This window comes from Ischnura elegans, chromosome 7 (assembly GCF_921293095.1).
Source record: "Ischnura elegans chromosome 7, ioIscEleg1.1, whole genome shotgun sequence".
In the NCBI taxonomy this organism is placed as follows: domain Eukaryota; kingdom Metazoa; phylum Arthropoda; class Insecta; order Odonata; family Coenagrionidae; genus Ischnura; species Ischnura elegans.
Window position 1 is genome coordinate 104437091 of NC_060252.1, and position 26993 is coordinate 104464083.

At 39.1% G+C, this 26993-nt stretch overlaps 1 protein-coding gene across 1 annotated transcript in view; it reads left to right on the top strand.

The window, feature by feature from the left end:
* Window positions 1-712: 712 nt before the first annotated feature.
* The window catches only part of LOC124162844 (methyl farnesoate epoxidase-like), a 43527-nt gene continuing 17246 nt past the window's right edge, over window positions 713-26993 (top strand). The window contains exons 1-5 of the mRNA XM_046539518.1: window positions 713-951; window positions 16486-16585; window positions 21917-22150; window positions 23629-23807; window positions 24472-24720. Coding sequence (XP_046395474.1) covers window positions 16486-16585; window positions 21917-22150; window positions 23629-23807; window positions 24472-24720 — 762 coding nt within the window. The 5' untranslated portion in view covers window positions 713-951. The remainder of the gene's footprint in view (window positions 952-16485; window positions 16586-21916; window positions 22151-23628; window positions 23808-24471; window positions 24721-26993) is intronic.

Sequence of the window (26993 nt, forward strand, 5' to 3'; positions counted from 1 at the left end):
AGAACAATTCGCCTTTGTAAATACAATACTTGTGTATCCTTGTTAATACAAAACTTATAAAACTAATAAAATAACTCTTGAAAATGTACTTGTTTTCTTTTACATAACTGTCTTTCGGGTCTTGCATCGGAGAAGCTTGCCTATTACCTGTTGCTTTGGCGTGTTTATAATTTTACAACTTTTCCTTAATTCAGATAAAATGTGTATTTCCTCTGAGTATTACATCTAAATCCAGGCATTCCCTTGCGATCCTCAAATTGGCATCTGCAGAGTTCTTCAAAGGTAAGAAATACGAAGTACTCCAGAACCTACTCTGAAACTCTTCCGAATGTTACTTATACATTATTTCCAAAGTTTTTCTCCATAATAATCAGTAATTAATTAAACCATTTATGCTTTCTAGACAAAATATGTTCAGCAGCGTAATTTTTGGCGCCTCTGCGCATTCTTTGCTACTTGTGTAGACAATGCTTGGCTATAAGAGAATCGGACCACCGTAGGACGGATAGGACTACCTAATCCGCTATTGCGGCGTTGCCAAATTCAACAGCAACGGCTTGAAAGCTTTTAAGAAGGCATTGATTCGGTTCATGCCCTTGAATCGTTCATTTTTGAACGATTCATTCATGAACGACACAGATCTACAACGAATGCTTCGCTTTCACCGGGTGGGGAAGACGTATTTTGTGGGGGAGGCTGTCTGGCTAGTTGTCCCGTTGCTTTCCCAGGGTAGTCTTTCGAAGATGTGATCCTCCAGGAAGTGTGTTCAGTGCCTCATTCTGTCCTTCTGGTGCTCATCTCTCCTGCGTTCAAATCACGGCGGGTTACGTGGACCGCAAGCAGCCTCGCAATGCAAGTGCCACGGAGGAAGACGCCTATGCATTAGTAGGAGCGAGAGTAACAACCCGGTGGCGGCTGTCTTAATCGGTCTGCTTTTGTGCCAGTTTTGAGGTGAATGGAATTTTTTTTTACATTTTTGGAATAGGGTAGTTTCCTATTATTTTTTTATTGCCTAAATCGAAAGATTATTACTCCTGGAATAAGCATTTCACGCTCTTAGATTTTCGAATGACGATATCTGTTTTTAGCGATTAAACGAAAAGTGAAAATTTTCAAGCGCGCGAAAACGCGACGGCTAAGTAGAAATGCTGTGAAAAGTCCGTGTGACGTATTTCTGGTTCCAGCTGTCGCCGTGTGAGGTGAGGGGGCGAGGCTTTGAGCGCTGATACGGCGCAGGCTGCTATCAAGTGGCAGAGTACCCTGCTAGCAGGTAGCGCTTGGCTTTATTAAGGATTATTATTACCCAATCAAAAGAAGGAAACTTTCCGAACTTAGGTAATTTTAATAGGAGATTATTAAGATATGTTTCCCTGAGATCTGTGCCTCCTGCATGCATTGGTAATCTCAGATAATGTAAAACTCCTACCTACTCGTATAGTATCTAGGTCCCTGTGACGTCACGTGGAGTGGCATCGCATGGTCGCCAATATGGCCTTTTTCAATTGGGATTAAAATTGACCATTGCCATTCGTTTAAATTGGGATTTCTAAAACCAAATAATTTGTATATTTGGAATACACTAATGGTGGGTAACGAATCGCAATGAATGCCTTTCGTTTTCTTTGATGAAGGAAACTACCCTATTGTTACGCCCGAATCACACGATCATACTTTCGTCCCTCAGGGGTCCAGCGATTGGTTTTCAGGGGATCGATCGCTCGCCCATCATTTTCAGAATCCCACGGTCGTTCCCACCGTCCATTTTTCCATCGCTTAGTCCACCAATCTACGTATTTACAACTGTAAATCAATGGAAAGCCAATGGTGGCATTCAATAGCTGTTAGTTGCCGTGCGTTCTGATTGGCTGAGCGCAATCTGATGCACGAGCGAAGGCGCAATCAAAATTGCGTCGTGTAAAGCGGTGAATTGCTAGAACACATGCGAGAATGCGTGGATGCGAGACGGCAAAATAGCCCCTGTTCTAATTTCGTTAATGCATTCGCGCAATTCCACGCCTTTTTAGAAATAAATGCAGCCCTAACCTGTGCAGTAGGGTGGTTTCCTATAATTTTTTATTGCCTAAATCGAAAGATCTCCTCCTGGAGTATGAGTACTCCTGGAAAAAGAAACTCCTGGAGTATGTATTTAACGCTTTTAGATTTTTTAACGACGATTACTATTTTTCGCGATTAAATGAAAAGTGAATATTTTCAAGCGTTCGAAAACGCGACGGCTAAGTATGAATGCCGGGAAAACTCCGTGTGGCGTCGTTCTGGTTCCCGCTGCCGCCGTGTGAGGTGACCTTGGGGCGAGGCTTTGAGCGCTGATACGACGCAGGATGCTAGCAGGTAGCCGAGTACCCTGCTAGCTGGTAACGCTTGTCTTAAATAAGGATTATTAATACCTTATCAAACGAAGAAAACTTTCCGACCTTTGCCAAGTTTAATAGGTGATTATTAATACATGTTTCCCTGAGCTCTGTGCCTCATGCATGCATTGGTAATCTCAGGCGATGTAAAACTCCTATCTACTCGTATAGAAACTAGGTCCCTGTGACGTCACGTGGAGTGGCATCGCATGGGCGCCAATCTGGCCTTTGAGAATAAAATTGACCACTGTCATTCGTCTAAACCGGTATTTCTAAAGCCACATAATTTGTATGTTATGAATACACAAATGGTGGGTAACTTATCGCAATCAATGCCTTTCCGTTTATTTGATGAAGGAAACTACCCTATTCCGTGCCCCGTGTAAAACGGCCTTCACGCAAGCTTCCGCGGTCGGTTGTGAGAAGATACAAGTCTTCTGGGCTTGAGTCTTCTCTGGTCCAATTCTTCGACGACGTTTTCGCCGGGGTCGGAATCGGCTTCTTCAGACCACTAACAGAAGTCAGAAGCCAGTGACACTATAATTTTACATCGTTTTCCTACTCTCCATTCTATTTCTTTTCTGTTTTGTTATTTTGGTATTTGGGAGACACAGACCGTTAAACTACAAAATTACTCTCTTCCTGACATAGCTTAATGGTCTCCTATAGTTTTTTCAGGGAATAGATCGTTGGTCGATTAAAGCGTTGGCAGGCATAATTGTTACTATTTCCCGGTTTTTATAGGGCGAAATTTTCTTCTTTTTGTTGCATTTGTGACCAGGGATGCCGTCTTACAAAAAAAAATATGGGGGGGGGGGGCCGAAGCGGGGATCTTGCCCCGGGAAATTTTATTGGTAGCTAGTTTTAAGTTTTTAAGCATTTTATAAGAGCCATATGATCAACATTAGAACCCTGATAACTCGAATCTCGATATCTGGGCAATCAGGGGAAAATCGACAAGCCTGACACAATTTTTCCTCACACCCAGAACGAATTTTTGAGGGGGCTCGGGCCCCCTCAGGCCCCTTGGAGTCGGCGCCACTGTTTGTGACCATTTACACACAAATTGACCCAGTAGAGGCGCATAGGGTACTGACTCTTGGCAGACTTGACAAAGCTTGAAATCGATGAGCGCGGGTGCAGTATTTGTCCGGGAATGGAGAGTCCGTAGGTACTTTTAGCAATAGGGTGGTATCCTATTATTTTTTTATTGCTTAAATCGAAAGATTATTACACCTGGAGTACGCATTTCACGCTTTTAGATTTTTAAATGACGATATCTATTTTTCGCGATGAAATGAAAAGTGAAAATTTTCAAGCGCGCGAAAACGCGACGGCTAATTATGAATGATGGGTAAAGCCCGTGTGACGTCAGTCTGGTTCCAGCTGTCGCCGTGTGAGGTGACCTTGAGGCGAGGCTTTGAGCGCTGATACGACGCAGGGTACTAACAGGTAGCAGAGTACCCTGCTAGCAGGTAGCGCTTGGCTTAAATAAGGATTATTAACACCTTATCAAACGAAGGAAACTTTCCGACCATAGGCAGTTTTAATAGGTGATTTTTAAGAGATGTTTCCCTGAAATCTGTGCCTCATGCATGCATTGGTAATTTCAGACGATGTAAAACTCCTATCTACTCGTGTACAAACTAGGTCCCTGAGACGTCAGGTGGAGTGGAATCGCATGGGCGCCAATCTGGCCTTTTTCAAATGAGGATAAAATTGACCGTTGCCATTCGTCTAAACCGGTATTTCTAAAACCAAATAATTTGTATATTATGAATACGCTAATGGTGGGTAACGAATCGCAATCGATGCCTTCCGTTTTCTTTGATGAAGGAAACTACCCTATTGGTGATAATTTCAGGGCGAAAATGTTGCCCATTTTGACGTCATGCGACCGTTTAGACCAGTGGTTCCCAAAGTGGGCGCTACCGCCCCCTGGGGGCCGTTGCTGTAATCTATGGGGGCGAAAAGTGCCAAGGGGGCGGCAGCGGGGCGCGGGAGGGTCCTGACAATGAGGCAAATGCGAAGGTTCCGTAACGTTCCTTTTGCCTTCTTCCTTTTCAAGCTCCGTTTCTGAAGTTTACTTTGTTTCCCGCATCTGGAAGTACTCCAGTTTACTGATTTATAAGTCATCCGGTCACGATTTTTCTGATATTGTGCATTTCCTTGGAGCAAAGCTTTTTCTAACAATGGGTAATATTCACAATAATTCTTTGAATGAAAAGAACGTATTGGAAATAATTCAAGAAATCGAACCCGTCGACAAAAGGAATAGTGCCTTTATCAGCTTAGGAAAAATATAGCCACCAGCGAAGATAATTATGAAATACGAGAGCCTTGAACGTTAAAAAAAAACAACTAAAAAAGGCAAAAATGTGTATTTGTAATATATCTAACCCTGCCGCGTTAACGGCGGTGAAATATACAAGAATTGCCTCGAGAAAAAATGCGCAGACCCCTACGCTATCTGGATAGCGTAGTGGTCTGCGCATTGGCCCGGCATTGGGCCGGAAAGCCAAAGGTCCGTGGTTCCATTCCCGATCCAGGGAAATTTTTTCTCGTGGCAATTCTTGTAAATAAAAATATGTATATTTTAGTGTCTGTCATTTTAAAATATTAATTCTAAGTTTCTGCTCACACAAACACAACGCTACTTACACAACATATGCACCTGTGCGCAGTATTATACCACTCTCAACTGGCTGGTTGGGATAAATTATTTCACCGGTACAGCTGAAACGCGCCTGCGGCGGATCAATTAATGCGTGGTAAAAATTACTGTAGTGAATTGTAGAAGCATTCGTAAAAAAACAGGCAGAATTTTTAAGTATTTATTTTGCGCACTTTGAAGCACTTGCGCAGATATTATACTCGGAGCCGTGAGTTGGTTAAGCGAAGACATCATCATTCATAGATCATATTCGGGATACAATAGGAAAAGGGAATATAATGCAAAGATAAAATAGCAGAATTCTGAGAGGATGCCCACCAAAAGTCAAAGAAATAGCTGATTCTTTGTTAGTTCTGCCCAGAGTTGAATATTACTGCGCAGTTTGGGATCCTCATGAAGTAGGACGAGTCACAGATTTAGAAATCCAGCGTAGAGCGGCTCTTTTAGTTAGTGGTGATTTCAGGTTTGATAGCAACGTTTCGGCTATGACAAAAAAATAGCCTCCAGTGAAATGCGCTCATAGAGAGAAGATCAACGTACCGAAGAAAGCTCTTTGAAAAATTGGTCGGTTCCGAGTCGAACGTAATAGAAGACGTAATTATTCCACTTAATAACGAACGCCACCTTGGAGAAGCGTCGAAGTAGCAATCTAAGGAGTTAATTACGCAAATCGATACTTATTTCTGGCCTTTCTTCCCATGTAATATTAGAGAGACCAATATAGTTTATTATAAGTGAAGTTTCTTGTGTGAGGCACCCCCTGATATACTCCTCTGGCGGCTCGCGGGGTAATAATCTAAATCTAATTCGCCTTCACGAGTAAATTGAGCAGTAAACATACTTATTCGCAAAATTTCTCTTAATAATATGTCGTCAAATGAAAAGGTGGCCTTGCTATGGAATAAACTTTAGTTGAACCAAAGCACACACAAGTATACAAAATTTGAAGCTGAAATTTGAAGAATCAAAACTAATTTCACCGCAGCAGCCTCTTGAACTCCCTTTCTTATGAATACAATTTAGGGAATTGCATTACTAATATGATTCATGACGACAGAATAGGAGCCAAAGAAATATTAGTTCAACCTCAACTGACTAGACCAGTATTATAAATTGAATTCGAGAAAAGCTTAGTTTGACAGCCGAGTCGTTTGGTTTGTGTACGAAAGACGACGAAAGTGCTTGCGCCGAACTCTAGCACTGACGCCTTGGTGCCTTTTTTGACTTCACGCTATCGTGATAAATGCATTACATTTGTATATGAGATGTACAATATTTATACATAAAAATTAAATAGTTTAACTGTATTCATATTTTCAGTTTACCCGAAGTAAAACTACTACCATTCCAGAGCAAAATTACGTGTATATAAATCCAGTATCATACCAGGTATGCCAAACAAAGACATGTAATTTATCCTTGCTCCTATATGTTTCAAATTATGCCGCAAACCCATAAATATGTTTTTTTGATGTTTTTCATGTAGTTATTAGTAATTTTATTTTTAAAAGCAACCATTTAAAGATCTAATCCACGTATTATCATTAACACATACTTTACACACATACATACATGGCAGTTAGAATTAAATTTGAAAAAAATGCGTCGTAATGAATTTCTGGAAGAAGAATAATTCCATACAACGTAGCTATATAATTCGGGGCACACATTATAGGCAGATGGATCCGTGAAATGTATAGGAGTTAGACTCAATAATGATCTATCGTGGAATAAACATATTCGGGAGATAACTGGTCAAGCTAATCGTAAAATGGGTTTTGTTAAAATAATATTAGGAAAGTGCGACGGCAAAGTGAGAGTAATTAGCTACTTTCCCTCGTTAGACCACATTTAGAATACACTGCCAGTGTTTGGGACCCTCATGAAAAAGGCTTCAAAAGATACGTGAAAGGTCACTTACGATAGTCTTGTTAGTGTAACTGACCTGTTAGATAAACTTGGATGGGAATCTCTGTCAGACCGTAGATTGAAAAATAGACTAAACCGTTTAGGTAAATTTAAGAGCAGTGTCTTTTATAACGAATGTAGCCATATCTCACGGACGCCAACATACTACGGAGGCTTAGATCATATAAATAAAATAAGAGAGATAGACTGTGGAACAGACAGATTCAGAATGTCTTTTTTCCACGATCAATAAGAGATTATAACGGCAGCGATAGAACTCATGAATAAATTAGATGACTTGTAGTGAAGCCTACTAACCTATGTAAAACTTAATGCATGTTTCTTAATGTTATTATTATTTCTAACAGTATAATTTGTTAGTATGCGTGTCGTTTTTTGTACTGTGTAGTGTGCATGTGGGAGTCCAATTGCATGCTGCATGCTGGTGATTGATCACCCCCTGCCAAACACCCTAGAGGTGGCTCGCAGGGTATTTTGTAGATGTAGAGGTAGAGGTAAGTAAAGGTCATTCAATGGCCCTCCTTCGCCCCATAGGACCGCAACTCGTACCCGTCACGGAGCAAGAGATGACTTCGTGACTCTTCACCCACCCTATCAACCACCCCCCATTTCGCGGCTACAACGAGGAACCAGATTCCGCCGTGGGCTTCCCCCAAGAAATAACATTAATGAGGTCAATGTTTTTTTTTATGGCCGAGCGCCGCGGTAATGACCTCCACACAATCATGATGATCATCATCGAAGGTGAGGGAGCGGGCGTCGACCCACGCAACGAATGTTATGCTCTGGTGCATCGGGGCGGTAGGTGCTCTCGTTGTTTGTGAGAAACGTGAACTTCAGCCAGTCCGCCGCGGGACGGGGAACAGTCACGAGCGGCCAAATGCCACGCTGTGTCCAGGCTGCTTAGGGTCCCTCTTTCTCGTCACAAAAGCGTAAACCATGATCACCCCAACAAGCCAGTTGACAATAAAATAATTATTTATGCGCATTCGTTTGTATTGTGTGAATAGAGTGTTGATTGCGTTACCAGAAGCTTGAAAATCAAACATTTAAAATTCAATTATTATTTTTAATAAGTGCATATAGTATTGAATTAACAAGGAAAATATTTTTAAATTTGTATAATACTAGCAGGCCACCCGGCTTTGCTCGGGATGGATAGTACCATAGAGTGAGTAATATTCTTACTCTATGATATTACCCAGAGAAATGGGAAACTTGGAACTTGGAATTCATGGTCATATGGAAGGATTTTTAGGCAAAGGAACAAAGCAGGTATGATGATGGTAAACATATGTTACTTACATCAAACAATGGAAAAAATAAGCACGTTTTCCTTAAAGCGTGTCAAGATGTGTGCTCAGGGATGCCGTTCTTTTTATGTGGACCAACCATCTTAAACGTCTGCTTTTTTATTGTTAATTTGCAAGAAAAATCTAATTTTATTCTCCACTGTGAATTTGAAACAATGGGAACTACTTTTTTAAAGGCAGAGAAGAGAAAAAAAGCCGGTTTTTCGGCACTCCCTGCGCAATCGCCGGCTTTGCGCAATTACAAAACCAAAGTCACTGATTGTCTTAACTGGTAATTAATTAAGTAATGAAAATGAAGGATTCTGAGTTGTTCGAAGGAAAACGAGATCGCGCGTGTTTTTTTATTGGTCATTTTTCGGCTGCTGTATCTCAGTAACGGGTCAAATTTGTATAAAAAATAAGTTCATAATCGATTCTCATTTATGAGTGTTTAAGCTAATTTTCAATTCTCTCATCTCAAAAAGAGCTATTTTAGACTTTTTTTTCTGATTTCGGAGCATACTGTGAGTGTGAGGGGAGTTGGCGATTCTCTCGCTGGAGTATTCTCCTTTCCTACGTGTTATCGCGCTCTTTGTATTTGATTTTTTCTCTCCAAATCATGAAAAATTTGGTTTCCGAGGGAATATTTGCTCAAGTTCTTGAAGTAATACGCTTTGAACGTACGGAATAGTTTAAGTAGAATACTCCACTTGTGCTGTTAAGAACGTGAATTTCAATTTCATATTTTTCCAAGTAGACTATATATTTGCCTGATTTTTATCCTTCTTGTGGCAAAGAATGCAAAAAATAGCTGTCTCATACTCTGAATTCATCCTTAAAATTCAGCTTATACGCCCCCTATATTGCATAAGGCATTACTTATCGTAGTTCGTGTCTGCATGCAATGGGTTAAATATGTAATTGTAATATCAATTGTAATATCACGGGGGCACGTGCCCCCACAGACGCTTATAAAATATACAAGATTTAGTAATACCGTTATCATCACGTTCGTTTCATTTAGTGTATTACGGAGCCTTAATCATTTGATTTAATATGAATAACTTTCATATAAAAATAAAGGGAATATTTTCTACAGTAATTGTCTTTTGTTTATAATCTGAAATATGAGAAAACCTGCAGACCCTTGTGCCCCCCCCCCCAAAAATCCTGAATCCGCCGCTGGTGGCAGGGGTGCTAGGTCACCATCCGTTGACAGATAAAAAGGGAAATTCTCTCACGAAGTCCTGCCTGAGTTCGGCAAAATATATCTCATAATTAATCGTTTCTGTCGGATCTGGAAATATACTGGGGTTCTGATATGATTTTCTTGCACGTGTTCATAGTAAAAGAACAAATCTGGATGCATAGGGGTAGCCGCCGAGGACGAAGGGCTTGGAGAGCGCGCGAACCATTAGGTGTATTGCCGTCCGCACGTGGCTCCCGCGGAAAGACCCAGGGGTATAATCGTCAGAAGAGGGTACAAACCATAAATACACCGCAAATAACAAGTAATTGAGTACAATGCACTCACAATTAAGAGAAAATCCAGTCTCTCAAATGGACTACGACGCATGTCATCCTAAGTTCCCGAGTGCCTACGCCGCGCCGTGTATTGCGGGTCATGGGGCGCGACAACCGCCCGACATCATTTTGATATACCGCGAAAAAATCGGAGGGGAGCAAGTTGGAGCAAGATTTTTCTTTTCCGTCTAGTAATATATACTTCAGTCTAACTCCTGGTGTAAATATCTTAGGAGCGGCAAGCGGCGGTAACTACTTTTATCCTAGAATTATGTAAAGAATTAACGAAAAACAGTGATATTTTTAACAATTCATACAGTTCTTAAAAAACAATTGACTGAAAGAAAAGTTCAGATTTAATTAACTTAGAGAGTGGTACTATCAATAAATATTCTCAAAAGTTCCGAATTATTAACTGTAATCCATCTCATGGGGTACAAACGTTGAACTTTTTCGTACAAATCGCGCACTCACGATTTCATAGATTTTTATTGATTTTCAGCGAGCTATAAGAATTAAACAAAACATTTTGATAAATGATCAACCTCAGTTTTACATGCCCTGAACATTCTAAAATGATAATATACTATTCCCGGTTCGAAATGAAAAAGTCGATATTTTGATTTTTGGCCAGTTTTTTTTTTCGATTTCAGCCCACGCGATTGTGCGACGCGACCTATTCCTATTCGGCGGTGCACTTCTTCCCTTCCACTTGTCCTCATACGATTGTTTTCATCAGGCCATCAGACCTCATACTATGGTCAGCTAACAATAAGTTTTCTCGTCTTCTCCTTACGATTTTTGGAAGAATTCTCTTTTCTCCCAGTCTTCTCCGAACCTCCCCACTTGGTCGATCCATTTTATATTTATCCTTCTTCGGTAGCTCCACGTTTCGAATGCTTTCACTCTTGACTTCTCTGCACCTAACAGTAATTTATTGGTCCGTACCGTAAGATGAAACTGTTATAGGCTTAATTCAATGGAAATAAGTTTACTCCACACGCAATCCTCTTGGACTAACGGGGTATTTGGTGTGCTTTGTAGCCCCATTTCCAAGGGACCTTTGTGTGTCCATGGCCAGGGGCGCAACCAAAAAGTAAGGCTAAGGGGGGTTTTAGGCGCAACTAATACTTTGGGGCGTGGAGGTATTGCATACCCGCCAGGGTGAGTGGGAGTTGCGAGGGCTCTACTCCAGAAAGTTTTTTAAGATTAATGGTTCAAAGTGGTGAGTTTTACGGCTTTCTGAGGGATATTTGATTAATCATAACCCTATTCTATAAGTAATACTAATCCATTAAGTAAAATGAATTAAATTTAAAAAAATTTTCTGAGCTCGGGGGGGGGGGGGGGGGGGGGTTTATCCCCCAAACCCCCCAAACCCCCCCCCCCCCTCGCTGCGCCACTGTCCATGGCACCTGGGGAAAGCGGTGGAATTAAGCTGCTCTGCTAGGATAATGCACCGTTAGCTAAGGAGGATTTCACGATGAAAACACTGGCTTAGGTCATAATGAATATCAATCGGACGCACTGGCTCAGCTACGGTGTCATGGCCGCGCCGAAGGTGCGTTTGCGACCTGTTAAATATTGATAAATATTGTTATCAAAGATTGATATTCCTTGAACAATAGGGTGGTTTCCTATTTTTTTATTGCCTAAATCGAAAGATTATTACTCGTGGAGTGCGAATTTCACGCTTTTAGATTTTTAAATGACGATATCTATTTTTCGCGATTAAATGAAAAGTGAAAATTTTAAAGCGCGCGAAAACGCGTCAAGTATGAATGCTGGGAAAAGCCTGTGTGAAGTCATTCTGGTTCCGGCTGCCGCCGTGTGGGGCCACCTTGGTGCGAGGTTATGAGCGCCGCTACGATGCAGGCTGCTAGCAGGTAGCGCTTGGCTTAAATAGAATAGAATAGATATTTATTATGCTCCGGGAAAAAACCCTTGGAGCAAAAACACAATTTACAATAAAATGGCTCATCAAAGCAAAAGGTTCATGAAAAATGTCAAGTAAAGTTGTTTGATACACTCATATAAAAAAGAATTAACACGTAATAAGGATTGAAATTTGACATCATAGGCAGATAGAATATGAATTATTAATATTTAATTATTAATATTAATTATTAATTATTAAATAAGGATTATTAATACCCCATCTAACGAAGGAAACTTTCCGACCATAGGCAATTTTAATAGGTGATTATTAAGAGATGTTTCCCTGAGCTCTGTGCCTCATGCATGCATTGGTAATCTCAGACCATGAAAAACTCCTGTCTACTCGTTTAGCATCTAGGCACCTGTATGTCTATACAGAACTCGAGGTATTAGTTAATATATATCGTAGAATTTCGTTTTAAAAATTGTAAACGCTGCTCTAAAGACAAATAATTCAATTCTAAATTCATATTTCATGAGAAAAGAACAAATATTTATTTATATTTATTATTAATATATATTTTTCGAAAACTGACTGGATAAACAATTGCATGACCCTTACCGCTAAGAGGGGTAATATAAGACGAGGGGTCAAGGTACCTGCTCCCTGATTCCGTGGGTAAAGCCTAAACCCCGCAGTGTTGGGTCCCGAAACAACGACGTCGCACAACCGCGAACGTCATAAAAGGGGGAGAGCTAGAAAGCGTATGTATACGGCATTCGTTCTCTTGGTCAGGAAAATCTCACACGGAAATGTACGGCTTTCGTCTCCCGGGTCAAGAAACGTCAACACTTATATTTACGTCTTTAGTAGGGAAAATGTTAAGGATTAATAAAATATCCCTCAGAAAGCCCTAAAACTTACCATTTTGAACCATTTATCTTCAAATTTCGCAATCCCGCGCCTACCGCTTATCCTGATAGGTATTCCATACCCCCACACACCCCGTATTAGTTGCATCTAAAGCCCCCCCTGCCCCCAGCCTTAATTCCTAGCTTCGCCCCTGGTGGTATTGATACATTGTTGTTGTTCAATTAATTTTTTTATGTTAAAATTTGATTATTATAAAAAGAAAATCAAATGAAAATATCTATATAAACTTGGTATTAAAAACTACAAAAAGATATTGGAAAGAAAAAATGCACTAGCTCACTTTATCGACGACAATGACGCTGTAGCTGCACGGATTGCAACAAACCCAACTTACGAATCTGTGCGACATCCTAGTTCTATTTTGCCTCACGTTTACAAGATTGATAATAACTCTTTTTTGTTAAAGATTCCTGAGTAAAATTCATAGTGTTTATGGAAAATATTTCCACTTAGGAAAATCATGAATATGGCTGCAATAGAATTACATGTTTCCGAGTTATGGGTATGAATTTCCTTGCGATAAAAAAAACTATAAAAATGCTTTTCTTTGGTTTAAGTTCAATGTGAAACTGGTGGAATTGAACACAGAAAATTATATTTTAATCAGTGTTTTGTTGTCCTTTTCTGTATGTGTCATTTATTGGTTTTTTGGCGCTAGTCAACATAATTTCTGTGTCGATAATGGTAGCTATTCGAGGTATATATGGTTTGGTATTTGGAGGATATGACCGACAGATGAGGCTATTTGCTCCAAATGGGGAAGCTTTGGGGGCTTCAGCTCCCCTCAAAATTTTTTGCTCATTTGTGGTGGCTACGCACCATAAACATATCTGCTGAGGAGACCTCAAGCCCTGGGGCACCAATCCTCTAACACTCCATATTTCGATATGGTAGTTAATTTTCATAAGGTTTGCCCATAACCAACGGTGAATTCAACTTTCAGCGTTATGGATGCAAAATATATGGCTGTCGTAATGAAATGTATTGTTTTCCAATGCGTGCAAGTTGACTTCAAAGTATATGTAACCCACATAACCCCCTCCCGAAGCAAATTTCTCGCTACGTGCCTGGTTAACGCTGTCAACTTTTTGTTGGCAATAAGGTAGTTTCCTTCACCAAAGAAAAGGAAAGGCATTGATTGGGATTCGTTACCTACCATTAATATATTCATAATATACAAATTATTTGGTTTTAGAAATCCCAGTTCAGACGAATGGCAATTGTCAATTTTAACCGCATTTGAAAAAGGCCAGATTGGCGCCCATGCGATACCACTCCACATGACGTCACAGGCACCTAGTTTCTATACGAGTAGATAGGAGTTTTACATCGTCTGAAATTACCAATGCATGCATGAGGCACAGAGCTCAGGGAAATATGTCTTAATAATCACCTATTAAAACTGCCTAAGGTCTGAAAGTTTCCTTCGTTTGATAGGGTATAAATAATTCTTATTTAAGCCAGGCACTTGAAAATTTTCACTTTTCATTTAATTGCTAAAAATAGATATCGTCATTTAAAAATCTAAAAGTGAGAAATACACACTCCAAGAGTAATAATATTTCGATTAAGGTAATTAAAAAATGATAGGAAACCACCCTAATGCTCGATATATAACAACGGATCGAGGGATGGACAAACATCTGTCCCACTAATATTTTTCCTCCAACGCAGCCAAAAATGTAAAAAAAATTGTAGAAGCACATAAACTACTCAACTTCTGCTCCAGGAAAACAAAAAGTCATATTCCCTCTGTTTGCCATCATTAATTGTGACTACTGACTGACTAATAATAATAATTATGACCGACTAATAATAATAATTATGAATAAAATCAACTGATTTGGGCGTTACTTGGTGGAACGATGAAATGTTCATGGTGAAACAAAACCCAGTACTATTCCACAAACTTTTATTTTAACAGTCTACTAGTTTCGACGTTTACACCGTCATTATCAAGACTAACTGAGCAATAGCGTACAACGTCCAGCCTTATTTATCCAACAATAATGTGAGGGAAGGAGGAGGGGGGGGACTAAATGAGGAGGTGCATTGTTGGTTGGGCATTGTTGGTCAGTTAGTCTTGATAATGACAATGTAAACGTCGAAACTAGTAGACTGTTAAAATAAAAGTTTGTGGATTAGTACTGTGTTTTGTTTCACCATGAATAATAATTATGACTGACTAATGTTATGTATAGTTACTATGATGGAACTAATTATAATCTTTTTTGACATTGTGTATGATATGTTTTTCTTTTTTTTTGAACTTTTACAATGGAACTCTTTTGTTATATTGTCCGGTTGGTTTATTGCTCACAACGAGTAAGTGAGGTGATTTCATGATTCTCTTTCAATGTATTATATGTTTATAATTACACTATAAAATTACAGTGCAGGAAATTGTTTTTTTTCTTGTGACCTGCCCCATTGCCATCTATTGGTTACTCTTGTGGGCCAAAGCAAAGGGAGTTTTCTTTGCATAAACTCCTGCCGAAAATCATGGTAAACCTAAGCTTCCTGGTAGCGCAACTGGTTAGAGCACTCGGCCGGCAACCGGGAGTTTCTGGGTTCGTGTCCCAGTCAGGTGGCATTTTTACCCTCTGATTTCTGGCTTTTTCCATCTACCACAGCACCGTTGTCCTCATCCTTTTTCTATTATATGTTCCTATCCCTTTCTTCCCTTACCTCTGAATTTATTTGAATATGTAAATATAATCTCACCTAATAGGAGAGTGGCAGCCTAGTAGGTAGAGTGCGTGGCTGCTCATTGTGGGGTCCTGGGTTCAAATCTTAGGTGAAGCCTGCGGGCACCCCCAAACAATATCCTCGAAGTGCAAGGCGGCCCAAGGAAAGAAAGTGGCCCTGCTACCTATAATGTGTAGGATTCATCTACATCTACATAATACCCCGCCAGCCTCCTAAAAGGATTCAGTCGCCATTGGGTCAGTCTGTGGGAGATCTAACTTCGCCAATTCAAAACAGCCTTCAGATTGATACACTGAGTGAGTGATGTTTTCTTCATAGAGTTTATATTCACTATCTCAGATTTGAATAGTTAAAAAAATATTCGAATGTGTGCCTTAAGGGGCTCGGTAGTAAGGATGTAAAATTGAGTTTTTTGGGATTTAAAAAGAAGCATGTCAATGAGAAAACATGAAAGTTATGACCTTGAGGACCAAATATTTTATTTTTTTGACCTACCTGTAAATTTCTTTGAGATATGGTTCACCAAAATCCAATCCACCCCCAAGACGACTACACTGAGGTACCACTGGGGTACAGTCCATGCATATTACTTGATATTTACTTAATCAGTGAACTGAATAAAATACAAAGGAAGGCTGCGCCTTTCTTCAAAAACTGCTATGGGCGTACAGACAGTGTTACCCAGATGTTAAGTGAATTAGGCTGGGAGCCATTGGAGACTCGGAGGCTGCGCGCTAGGCTTAGATTGCTTGAACAATTGAGAATGGATATCTTTAAGAGCGACACAGAGAACATAATATTAGAGCCACACTGTATTTCCAGGTCTGATAGAAGCGATAAATTAAAAGAGATTTTTTGCCGAACGGATACATATGGGAATTTGTTTTTCCCCCGAACCATAAAGGACTTTAAGAAATGCTAGTCCCAACCTTATTAGAGCAATTCATTTTTTTTTTTAGTTGTGAACGGTTGGTGTCCTAACACCCCCTGCCACACGCCTTGTAGGCGGCTTGCGGGGTATTATGTAGATGTAGATATGTGAACGAGTGAATCCACGTGCCTGTGGGGCAGCTTGGGATGAGCTGTATTCAAACTAATCTTTGGGTGGCAATGAGTGAGTGAATGAATGCCGATTAGTTACAGCCATTGATACGTTAGTGTTTTCTTCTTTTCCAGATGATTCCTAGGATGGCGCCTGAGTTTTTAGTTCCCATCTCTGCGGCTGTGCTGTTTGCCCTCTGGATTATGTGCAGGAAGCCAAAGAAATTTCCACCTGGTGAGTGGGCTGCATAGGTTATACAGTGGAACTTGGCTATAACTTCATCAAAGGGACCAGAAGATTTTTAACGTTATATCCGAGTGACGTTATAAGAAAGTAGCCTTAAATCTTAGTGGAAGGACAAAGTAAAAACCCAAGTGTTCTGCAATATACAACACTGTTTATTGAAATCTACTCGTACATTGGAATATGTATAATAAAAAAAAACGTCAATAAAAAAATTATTTTCACAATTAAATATTGCAAATATAAACAAAAGAGTTGCATCCCGTCACCAGCTCAACGTCCAGCTTGTGACCTGTTTTTGCTGTTGATGTTTCTACACATAATTTCTATGAACTTTGGGACATAATACAATCACACTACCACTTTTGCAACCTAAGAATCGCAAAATTTTTGCCGCTATACCCGAGAGTCGCAATATTTGTTGACGATATAAACACGTTTTCGTGCAACATAAATGTTCAATTTTGGCTGGTTCGAATAAAATGTGACGTTAAACCCGAGTTGACGTTACAGCCGATGCCGTTATAACCAAGTTCCACTGTATATATCTAGAAGGGATGGTGGGATCAGATACCTCGGATCCAAATATCTGCGGATATTGCCCTTCATCGGATACATTGGATCCAAAGTCGCGGAAGACATCGGATCTGGATCCGAAATTTTAAATAATAGCTTCAGTGAATGCAAATGCAATGCATAAGGGTGGAAAGAGTTCCGATTCTCTCTTCAAATGCGCCGTCGCATGCAATTCTTGTCATACTCATGAACAGTTTTGTTTGAAAGCTCTCGCAGAGGTTACGTAGGAGAATTTCAGCCGTTGAAAATAAAAAAGGCAAAATACAACTGGCACATAGTGTGACTCTTCCCAAGGGATTGAACAATCATCGGGATTGAATCTCAGCATCAGGAATTTGAAAATGCATTTGGATCCGAAAATATCCGATCCGAAAGATCCGGCTCTGAAAATCAAGGATCCGATCCGAATCTGGATCCAAAAAAAATCCTGGATCTGTCCATCCCTAATATCTAGTGATAAATACTTAGGGGCTGTTTATAACTCATGGACACCTAAATCAGGGTTGGAGGTGCGGTAGGATTGACTTTAAAGTTATCTAGAAATAAATCTCTGGATTATTCATCTCATTATATGGTGTATCCTTTCTTCAGGAAGATTACATTAGGTTTCCCATGTCACCTTAATGATGGTAAGAGATTCTCCATCATTCAGCCTGAATCTAACAATCATTTTTTCCATCCCTTCATAACGATAGCTACAGCCATCGCTCCATTGATGGCAGAAAAACAACCATTTCATGCAATCATTCTCCACAATGGCTCCAGGGATGGAAATCTCATCCTTTTCTTCCATCACTTGGCACGTCTGATTCTCTGTCGTTGTAACAATCTTTCAGCCAATGAGAACACAAGGCTGTTCAAAGTGGTTGTAACGCCACACTTTGCTTTTAACTCCAGTTCCTGGCCCGGTGGCAATCCCAAGAACTTTTCAAGCAATCTATTCGTAGGAAGAGCACCAAATCTTTCTTCAGAAAACCATTATTTATCTATTTATTAAAATATTCTACAGGTCAAGTAGATTAACCCATTTACGGCCAAAGGTGCGAAAACGCACCATTTTTTAATTAGTTCGTGAAAAAATATTTACACCGTTATTTAATAGTTTTTCCATGGTAATTTAGCCTTTAGATGGTAAACTTATTTTTAAAACCATTTTCTTTAATAATTTTGACGTGATTATTTAGTTATAATTTTTCAAGTTTACTAAATTTCTAGCTCATCGAGGGCTATCTACTTAATATTTTTTTACGAGTGCACTAAGAATATTTATGAATCCTAATACTAGTATTATAAGTGTACTAATAATGCTTAATTACTCAGATTTTTTAAAACCAAACAATATATATTTAGAGATGTACAATTTTGACACTTGTATATAATGGTGCGTTTTCGCACCTTTGGCGTTTGGGGGTATGGCGGATTAGGACTGAGGCTCCGTACCGAGAGACAAATGTAGCAAACCTTGGTCACTAATATTGTACGCCGCCCTGTAATTATTCGGTGAATCAATTTGATCCCTGTTGGGTTGTAAATATCATAAAAATGTACTTTCTTATCTTATTGGTCCCACAGCTGTCGTCTTCTAAAATGTGGCTTCTTTTAGCCATTGTGTACTAATGAGCAGCTCGATTCCCCGCCACGAGACCTATCGGTTTTCAACTGTGTGTAATGTACTGTTTCTCAAACAGCGCTGGTCATCAAAAACGGATCACTGCTATGTATAGTTCAATGGATCTTACCTTCAAAAACTAGAAGAAAGCTTCAAGAAGTTAGTCTCATTGGTCTATTCGCATTCGTTAGGTATGACGGGTGTAAATGGGTGATTCTACATCTTCAATATCAACGTTTCAGGCGACGTAGGAGTGAAAAAAATTATCTTTTTCATTTCATCAAATTTTCTGAGACTACTGTCGGTGGATAATTAAAGAAGGTGTATGTCCACCCAATATATCTTGACCACTTTAGAGGAAACCCTGGATTCTGTGAATGACGCCACGGATGTTGTCTAAATACCGCCAGACGTTAAGAACTTGACTGCTGAAGAAGACGTCGATGATAACATTTGAACTGCGAAGCCGATTAACAATGACATCGCGGTAACATTGCAAACGCATCGAGGCGATGGCATAGTGGAGCACCGGCTGAGTGCGCAAGAAGAAGAAGGAAAGCCATCAGAGTACCAAAAAAGATATCCAGTCGTCTGATAAAAGGCATTAATTTCCAAAATGGAAAAAGGATATTGATGCTAAGTTTTGTGTCGTCCAATATGAAAAGAGAAGGAATATGACGAAAAAATAAGACGTGAATTTGGAGGTATGTCTCCATCTGACATTTTCCTCCGCTTTCTTGATGACGAGGTTTGGGAGGGAATGGTATATTTTTCAAAAAAAGTAATATATGTTACTTATAGCAGTAGGTATCAGCTACAATTAGTGTTGTAGACTTGAGAAGTGTCTTGATATTTTGATTCTCTCTAGGTACCATGTGCTCCTGCAGCAGGACTCGTCTAAAGATATTATGAAGATAAATGGGTTGAATTAGTTCGTCAAACTATGGGTAGAAAGAGATAAAGGAAAATATCCACCTTTTCTCTCGACAAAACGGACAAATGTGCAAAGCTGAGACCAATATTTACTATGCTGAATGCTAATTTTTTGGAATTTTTTCTCATAACCCTCCTATGGATGAGCAAATGGTTCCGTATTTTGGACGCCACTCAGCGAAAATGCTGATACAAAATAAACCGGTTTGATTAGGGTTCAAATTATGGAGCCTTTGCTCTTTACCTCATCCAATTTGTCTTCGTATGCAGGGGCTAAATCAATATAACTCTAATGGAGTGAAGGTAGGATTAGGAGCTATCGTTGTTTCACATCTCTTGAAAATAATTCCCGATATTACTCAGCATCGGTTATTTATTGAAAACTTCTCTTATACATGTTCCTTGTTCCAAACACTGAAGGAAAGGCGATCCTTTGCAACTTGAACCACTCGGGTAACTGGAAAGTGCCCTCTTGAAGACTCTAAAGCTTTTGGAAAAAACCTCTGAAAATTGATCATGCTTTTGACGAGGAATCTGAATTGTTCGCGGTCAAATGGAATGAATCCTCTGTTGCAATTGTGGCCAGCAACAAATAGCCAATTTACCATTTGAAAGAAAAGGCATAACTATTCCCCAGTTTCTGCCATTCCAATAATCCCACTGGTGGGTTATACATCACGATAATGCAAACGCGAATTATAGAATCAAAATCAGAGGGAAAAAGTGGTGGTGGACATTGTTTACCAATTTACTGGAAAGTGTGTTAACCAATTCATTAAAATTCTATAAGAGGGCCAGTTGGTTCAAAATGTCTCCAATTGATTTCTCAAAGGTCATATGACGCGCTAACGTCAATCAAAGGTGACCGATTCAGTTATGGCAATCACTAAGAAATACATGCAGAAGGACCATCAAATCCGAAAAAAGACAAACCTGCTCGTAATTCCTTACTAGCACACACTAAAGAAGTTAATGCAGGTCATATTATCGAGAAAAAGGTAACAAGGAAAGGTGTACGTAATGTAATAGGCACAATGTATATTTTTGGGTAAAATGTAATGTGCCCTTATATTCAAATAATTTTCATTAATAAAAGGGATTTGTTAGAGTATGAACGGTTACTTAATGATTTAAATACTAAATTATGCGTTTATATGTGTTTATAAATTAAAAAGGTGGAAAAGAAAAAGATTTTAGTATTTTTAAGGTATGTTAACCGAAGTACCCACATTCCGCCAAAGGTGCGAAAACGCACCATTATTTTTTTGTTATAAATAAATTTTTTAGAGCCTCAAAATTTTCAAAATTTCTTTTCTAGTATCTATTAAGACTAAATATGATGATAAATTCAAATATTTCTACCGAATATTAGCCTTGGCCGTTAATGGATTAACAAAGAGTACTTTTTTGACCACCCCGGACTGTCTCCCCTCACTTCATGGACTACCCTCTAAAATTCACAATAAGGCCCATTCCCTTTCATTCCGTCTAAAAAAATCCTATTCTATTCCTTCCTCTCCCTCTCTTCCCCAAAATTCTACACTCTAACGCTGTTTTCAACATCCCGTCCCCACTCAGAACTCGCTCCATCCAAACCTTCTGGGTCCATTTAGAAGCTGCCTCTCCTCACCCACCATGTCCACCACTTTATTGTTCCTTTTCCTCTGCATCCACTTCACCTTCCCTATTCTTCTCCGCACCCACATCTCGAATGCATTCAGCTTTTTCTCGTTCTCCTCTCATAGCGTCCATGTTTTTGTACCACCACACCACAGGCTAGACTCTTGACTAGCCTTTTCTTTGAACATTTACGTAACGATCCTACAGATGATTGAAACTTATGTATTCATCATCATCACTGGTCAATAATCCTATCATTGATTAGATGCAGCTATCGACTCCATTCTCCTATCAGCTAGTATTTCACACCTGCATATTTCTTCCCTTTCACATCCATCTTTACCTCTTCCATATATTTCATTTGAGGTCCTCCTTTTCCGTTCATGCCATATACTTATCCCTCGATAATTGTCTTCATCAGGCCACCATGTACTTAAATAAGAAAAATAATTATTTGGACAACAAAGAATGTTATGGATGGTTAAATATAAGTAGTAAGAAAAAATAATTTGAAATTTAATTGAGGTTAAGTTTGAAAAATAAGGAGGGAATGTAATTTCATGTTTCTATTAATTTCATTCTAGGACCCAGAAGGTGGCCAATATTCGGATATGTACCCATTATATTTGCCCAGCGTGCTAAAGATATCACATCGTACTTGCACAAGAAGTATGGGAGAGTAGTTGGCCTTCATGTGCTTAACATTCCTGTGGTTTTCATCTCGGGTCTTGATGAAGTTCGAGAGGCACTCCTTAGAGATGACTTTTCAGGGCGACCTGAATACATAAATATCAGTATCTTTGGTGGAAAGTCGAGCGGTGAGTCAATGAAGAACTGTAAAAATGTTATTATTTTCAACTGAGATGCATCTTGGGAAGCATGTGGACAAAATTTTGCTTCGGGTGACGCTTTGGTGGTATGCAAGTTGCGTGTTCTGATAATTAATTTTATTTAATTTTTTTTTTCAATTTCCACGCATTGGAAAAACCTAAGTTTCATCGAAGACACAATACATTTTGTTTACATAGTGCTGAAATTCATTGTAATAGTTGATTATTATAGAAATGGCTGTGGATATTAAGGCTTAGACTTCTTGGGTATTGATTTCTGAGATCCAATTTTTCAAAAAAAATTTAACATTATGTCACTGACGACATTTTAATAATATCTTTATGGTCATAATGGCTTGTTTATGATAAGATAGAACTTCTCATTTTTATTCATAAATTTTTATTTAGAGCAGCATGCCATAAAAGACTTACGAATTTGATATTTTATTTACAAGAAACTCTTCCATAGAGTAAAAACCATCTTTTGCTTTAAATCTTATAGACGCTCTTTTAAGTCATTAGTTTTTATCACTTGAGAAAGAGCATCACATGTAGGTAGTAGTTAATATCTTGGAAATTTAAGAAAATTTAGTATACGAGACCCAGGTCAATTTACAACTATTGATTGTTAAGAGAAAGTCAGTAGAGAATTTCCTTTCAGATAATTGTCTCCTTATGGGATGTATGCTGGGCTGTCACTCTGAGGGAAAAAATTTTGGGGGCTGCAGACCCCAAAGCCTCTCCCCCCTCTCCCTGGCTATGTCTCCTATTTCACCCACACAGCACACTCAAAATTTATACTGTATAAAAGTTGCATAAATGGATTCATGTAATATGCAAATAATATTCCATCGATTATGTACATCCATGGTATAAATTTGTGCGTAATATGTACATGAAAGGTGCATATAAATGGTATATATGGGTAAAATATGTGCATATATATAGCCACATCAATGGTATAAATGGTGCATAAAATGTATGTACATAAAAGGAGCATGTAAATGGTATAATGTCCTCATATATTCCGTATATATGCAAACATAATTCCATTCCACAAGTGCATACATTCCGCATATTATTCGCATATATTGCAATTTATGAGGACATTATACCATTTATATGCACATTTTATGCACGATTTATACCTTTGTGGTGGCATAATATTGGCATAAAATTTGAGTATTATGTGCATATTGTTGCTGTGTGGGCAGTACATATGTATTACTCTTATAAGATCAGGGCAAGACTGTGGGCAAAAAGTTATTTCGTGTTGGGAGGATTTATTATATTAGGGCCGCTCTTGAGACTTCGCATCTTTCAAAATTTTTGGGGTTTTGTTCTTTCTAAGCTACCGCAATGTCTAAGGCCTTGAATGAGGAATTCTTCCCTCTATAGCTGTAAAAGTATTGGCTACACAGGTAACTAAATTTTAATTTTGTTTTCCCATTGCATGAAATATGAAGGAATAATATTGACTTCCGGAGATATTTGGAAGCTCCAACGACGTTTTGTTCTGCAACACTTGCGACAACTGGGCTTAGGAAAGAATACTTTGGAAGGCATCGTCCAGGAAGAAATTAGAGCAATGATGATTGGCATCGAGGAAATGTCTGGAGGGTGTGAAAATGGCTATTTATATCCGGTAAGCAATTATATGGTGGAAGTTTGTGGTATGACTGCATATGTATCATTAACCCTTAAAGTACCGTGATTGCAATAAGTGATACCACAGGTGATCTTTCAAAAGTGATCATGCATAAAGTAGAGAGCTACAAGGATAATATGCTTAGAGAAGCCATTCATAAATATGAGGATAGTGTGAGCTAAGGTGAAGGAAAAATGATTACAGTTATATTTAGTGAGAATAAAGTGAGATAGAAATGTGAAGAAAGTAAAGGGACATGCAAAATTTGAGAGAAAGTTAGAAAGGGTCTCTCATGAAATTCAACATCTCGCTTGTTATGCTAACTTGCTGTCATTACTAAAGAATGGACAATTGTTCTCTTTTTGCAGTCTTGATAATACAGAGATTTTCAGACCTCATGAAGGGCCACCAAAAATTTTACTCATGTCAAAAAGTGAACTATGAACCCCACCTTTTTGCCCATGTGAAAAACATCTACAAAAACTTTTACTTGCACAGTGATGAAGTTAGTTTGGTCAACTAAATGGATTTTGGCTATTAAAATTATTATTGCTCCTTATTTTTCCTTCCAATCACAGTAAGGTATACATACTCACTAAATGAGGTAATTTTTAGAATGCTGGAAAATATTATGATACTAATTTGTTTGTTTGTTTTTTAGGTGGATTTCAAAGCTCTCTTAGGAGCAGTTTCTATTAATGTGCTCTGGCATATAGTGATGGGGAAAAGATTTGACTACAGAGATCCAAAATTCATCCAACTAATGGAAGCTGCTAAATCTATTTTCAATCAGAATAGTCAGCAAATATTCTTTTATAATTTATTTCCTTTCCTGGCAAAACTCCTTCCTAGTTCTTTTGGGTTCCAGGAATTTGAATCCAGTGTGCATTGCCTTCATGATGCTATTGAGGTAAAAGCATAGTATCCATATCTTATTAAATTAAGATAAGATTTGATATTTTAAAATTTTCCCCTTTTATGAGTGGGAATGTGTTATATCACTTGCAAAAATATGTGTACACCCTCATGCCACATTCACTGGTTGAATGAATGGGATGGAAACCTGGAAAAATTTTCAATGGTATACATGGGCGTACCCAGCGAGGGGCAGGAGGGGACAGCCCCTCCCTAGAAGCAAAAATCGCAAATGTCTTTTATTTATTTATCAAATTGTCCACATACAGCATAGTTTGCCATTTTATAGTAGCACAGTATAACAAACATAAAAAGCACAAACACAATCAAACATAATTAATTTAAATAAATAACAATACATTGAAGTAAGCTCTTTGACCTTAGGAGTTTCTATTAAGGTAGGAAAGAGCGCGGTTTGTAAAGGAGTGGTTTGGAAAGGAGAACGGGTCAATGTGATCTGGAAGGGAATTTATGAGGGAAGAGAGGTGGGAGAGGATGGGACGTTTGGTTAGTGACAATCTGGGAATGGGCACATGGAGGAGCGAATGCGTTCGAGTGGGTCTGCATGGAACTTTAAAGGTTAGATTGGAGACTAGATCGGGATAGTCGATGGAAGAGTTTAGAATGCTCTTAGTTTAGCTCATAGTATTAGTTTTAAATCAGATTTTAGGATTAAATTTGGAATATTAGATATAGAGAGAGTGTGCAAAACAGTATCAGCGGACATATTACGAAGATGAGGGGCTCTGCACTTAACTATATTAGTGAAAAAATTTGTCACACTTTTAAGAGCCAAAATATTCGATGGGGCTGAGATTGTCCAAATGGGGGAGCAATACATTATAACGGGAATGACAATAGTTGAAAAATATGCGCGTAATGCTATCGGGTCTGCAATTTCTGAGAAGCGGTAGAGGAAGCCAAGGAGAGACATAGCTTTGTTTTTAATTTTTGTAATATGCTCACAGTAATTTAATTTTTGATCCATTAAGACACCTAAATCTTTGATGGCGGAGAGACTCGTCTGAGGGGAAGGGAGTTTAAACTGTACCTGAAATCATGAGGGGACTCTTTTAGCAAAATGGAAATTATGTTGCATTTATTAGCATTTTGGCGGAGATTCCTGGTGTTGCACCACTCTGAAACCTTGTTCAATGCATCCTGTAGGTTATGGCAGTCTGCGATATTGTTAATTTGCTTAAAAATTTTGCAGTCATCTGCGTAAAAAAGGGTATGGGCTTGAGAGGGATGTACGAGGGAGGCCAGAGTGTCAATGAAAAGATTAAATAAATATGGTCCGAGAACACTTCCCTGGGGGACTCCGGATGTTGTGGGTGACCATTGAGATGAGCAGCTAGGAAGTATTACACGCTGCCATCTATTGTTGAGGAAAGAGTCCACTATGTTTAGAAAATTACCATGAAGGTTAAAGCAATGAGAGAGTTTGTGAAGGAGAAGAGAGTGGTCAAGAGAGTCGAAGGCTTTCGAGAAATCTAAGAATATTGCGTCTAGTTGAGCTTTATTGGAGATGGAAACGACTACATGATGCTGAAAAAGAGCTAAGTTGGTCAGGCAGGAGCGTCCCGGAAGGAAACCATGCTGATTATTTGATAAAAAAGGAGAAGTGAAGTAGTAGAGCCTGTTGAGAATAATCCTTTCACAAACTGAAGATGGTATCGGAAGTATCGATATTGGGCGGTAGTTTGAGATTTCATCTTTAGGGCCATTTTTATGTATGGGAATGATGTTGGCAATTTTCCATTGGGAGGGGAAGGTGCCGAGGGAAAAGCAACGGTTCAGTAGGAGGCTCAATGGAAGAGAGAGGGAGGAGGCGCAATGTCTAATTAGTTTGGGGCTCAAACCATCGGGACCAGGGGCACGATGGAGAGGGATTTTGGAGAGATACTCAAATACTTCCCTGGGATCTGTGATAAGGTTAGATAGACAATGGTCACGAATTGGCATGGGGAAGTTATCAATTTTATTAGAGAGAGTAGATGAAGGAGCTAAGCAATCTGTAAAGAATTTATTGAATAAGTTTGGTCTATCTGGACCCACAGCCTCGAGATTGTTATAGGTCACGTTAAGGGGGATGCGTGGAGACTTTCGGCGACTATTCACAAGGGACCAGAATTTTCTTGGGTTGGAGGAAATGGATGAACACATGGCCTGAACATACTCCTTGTGATCACGGCGAATCAGCGTTTTGGAACAGCGACGAAGGTTAGTGTATGTAGTTTGAGGGGAATTTTTTTGACTTAGGTTTCA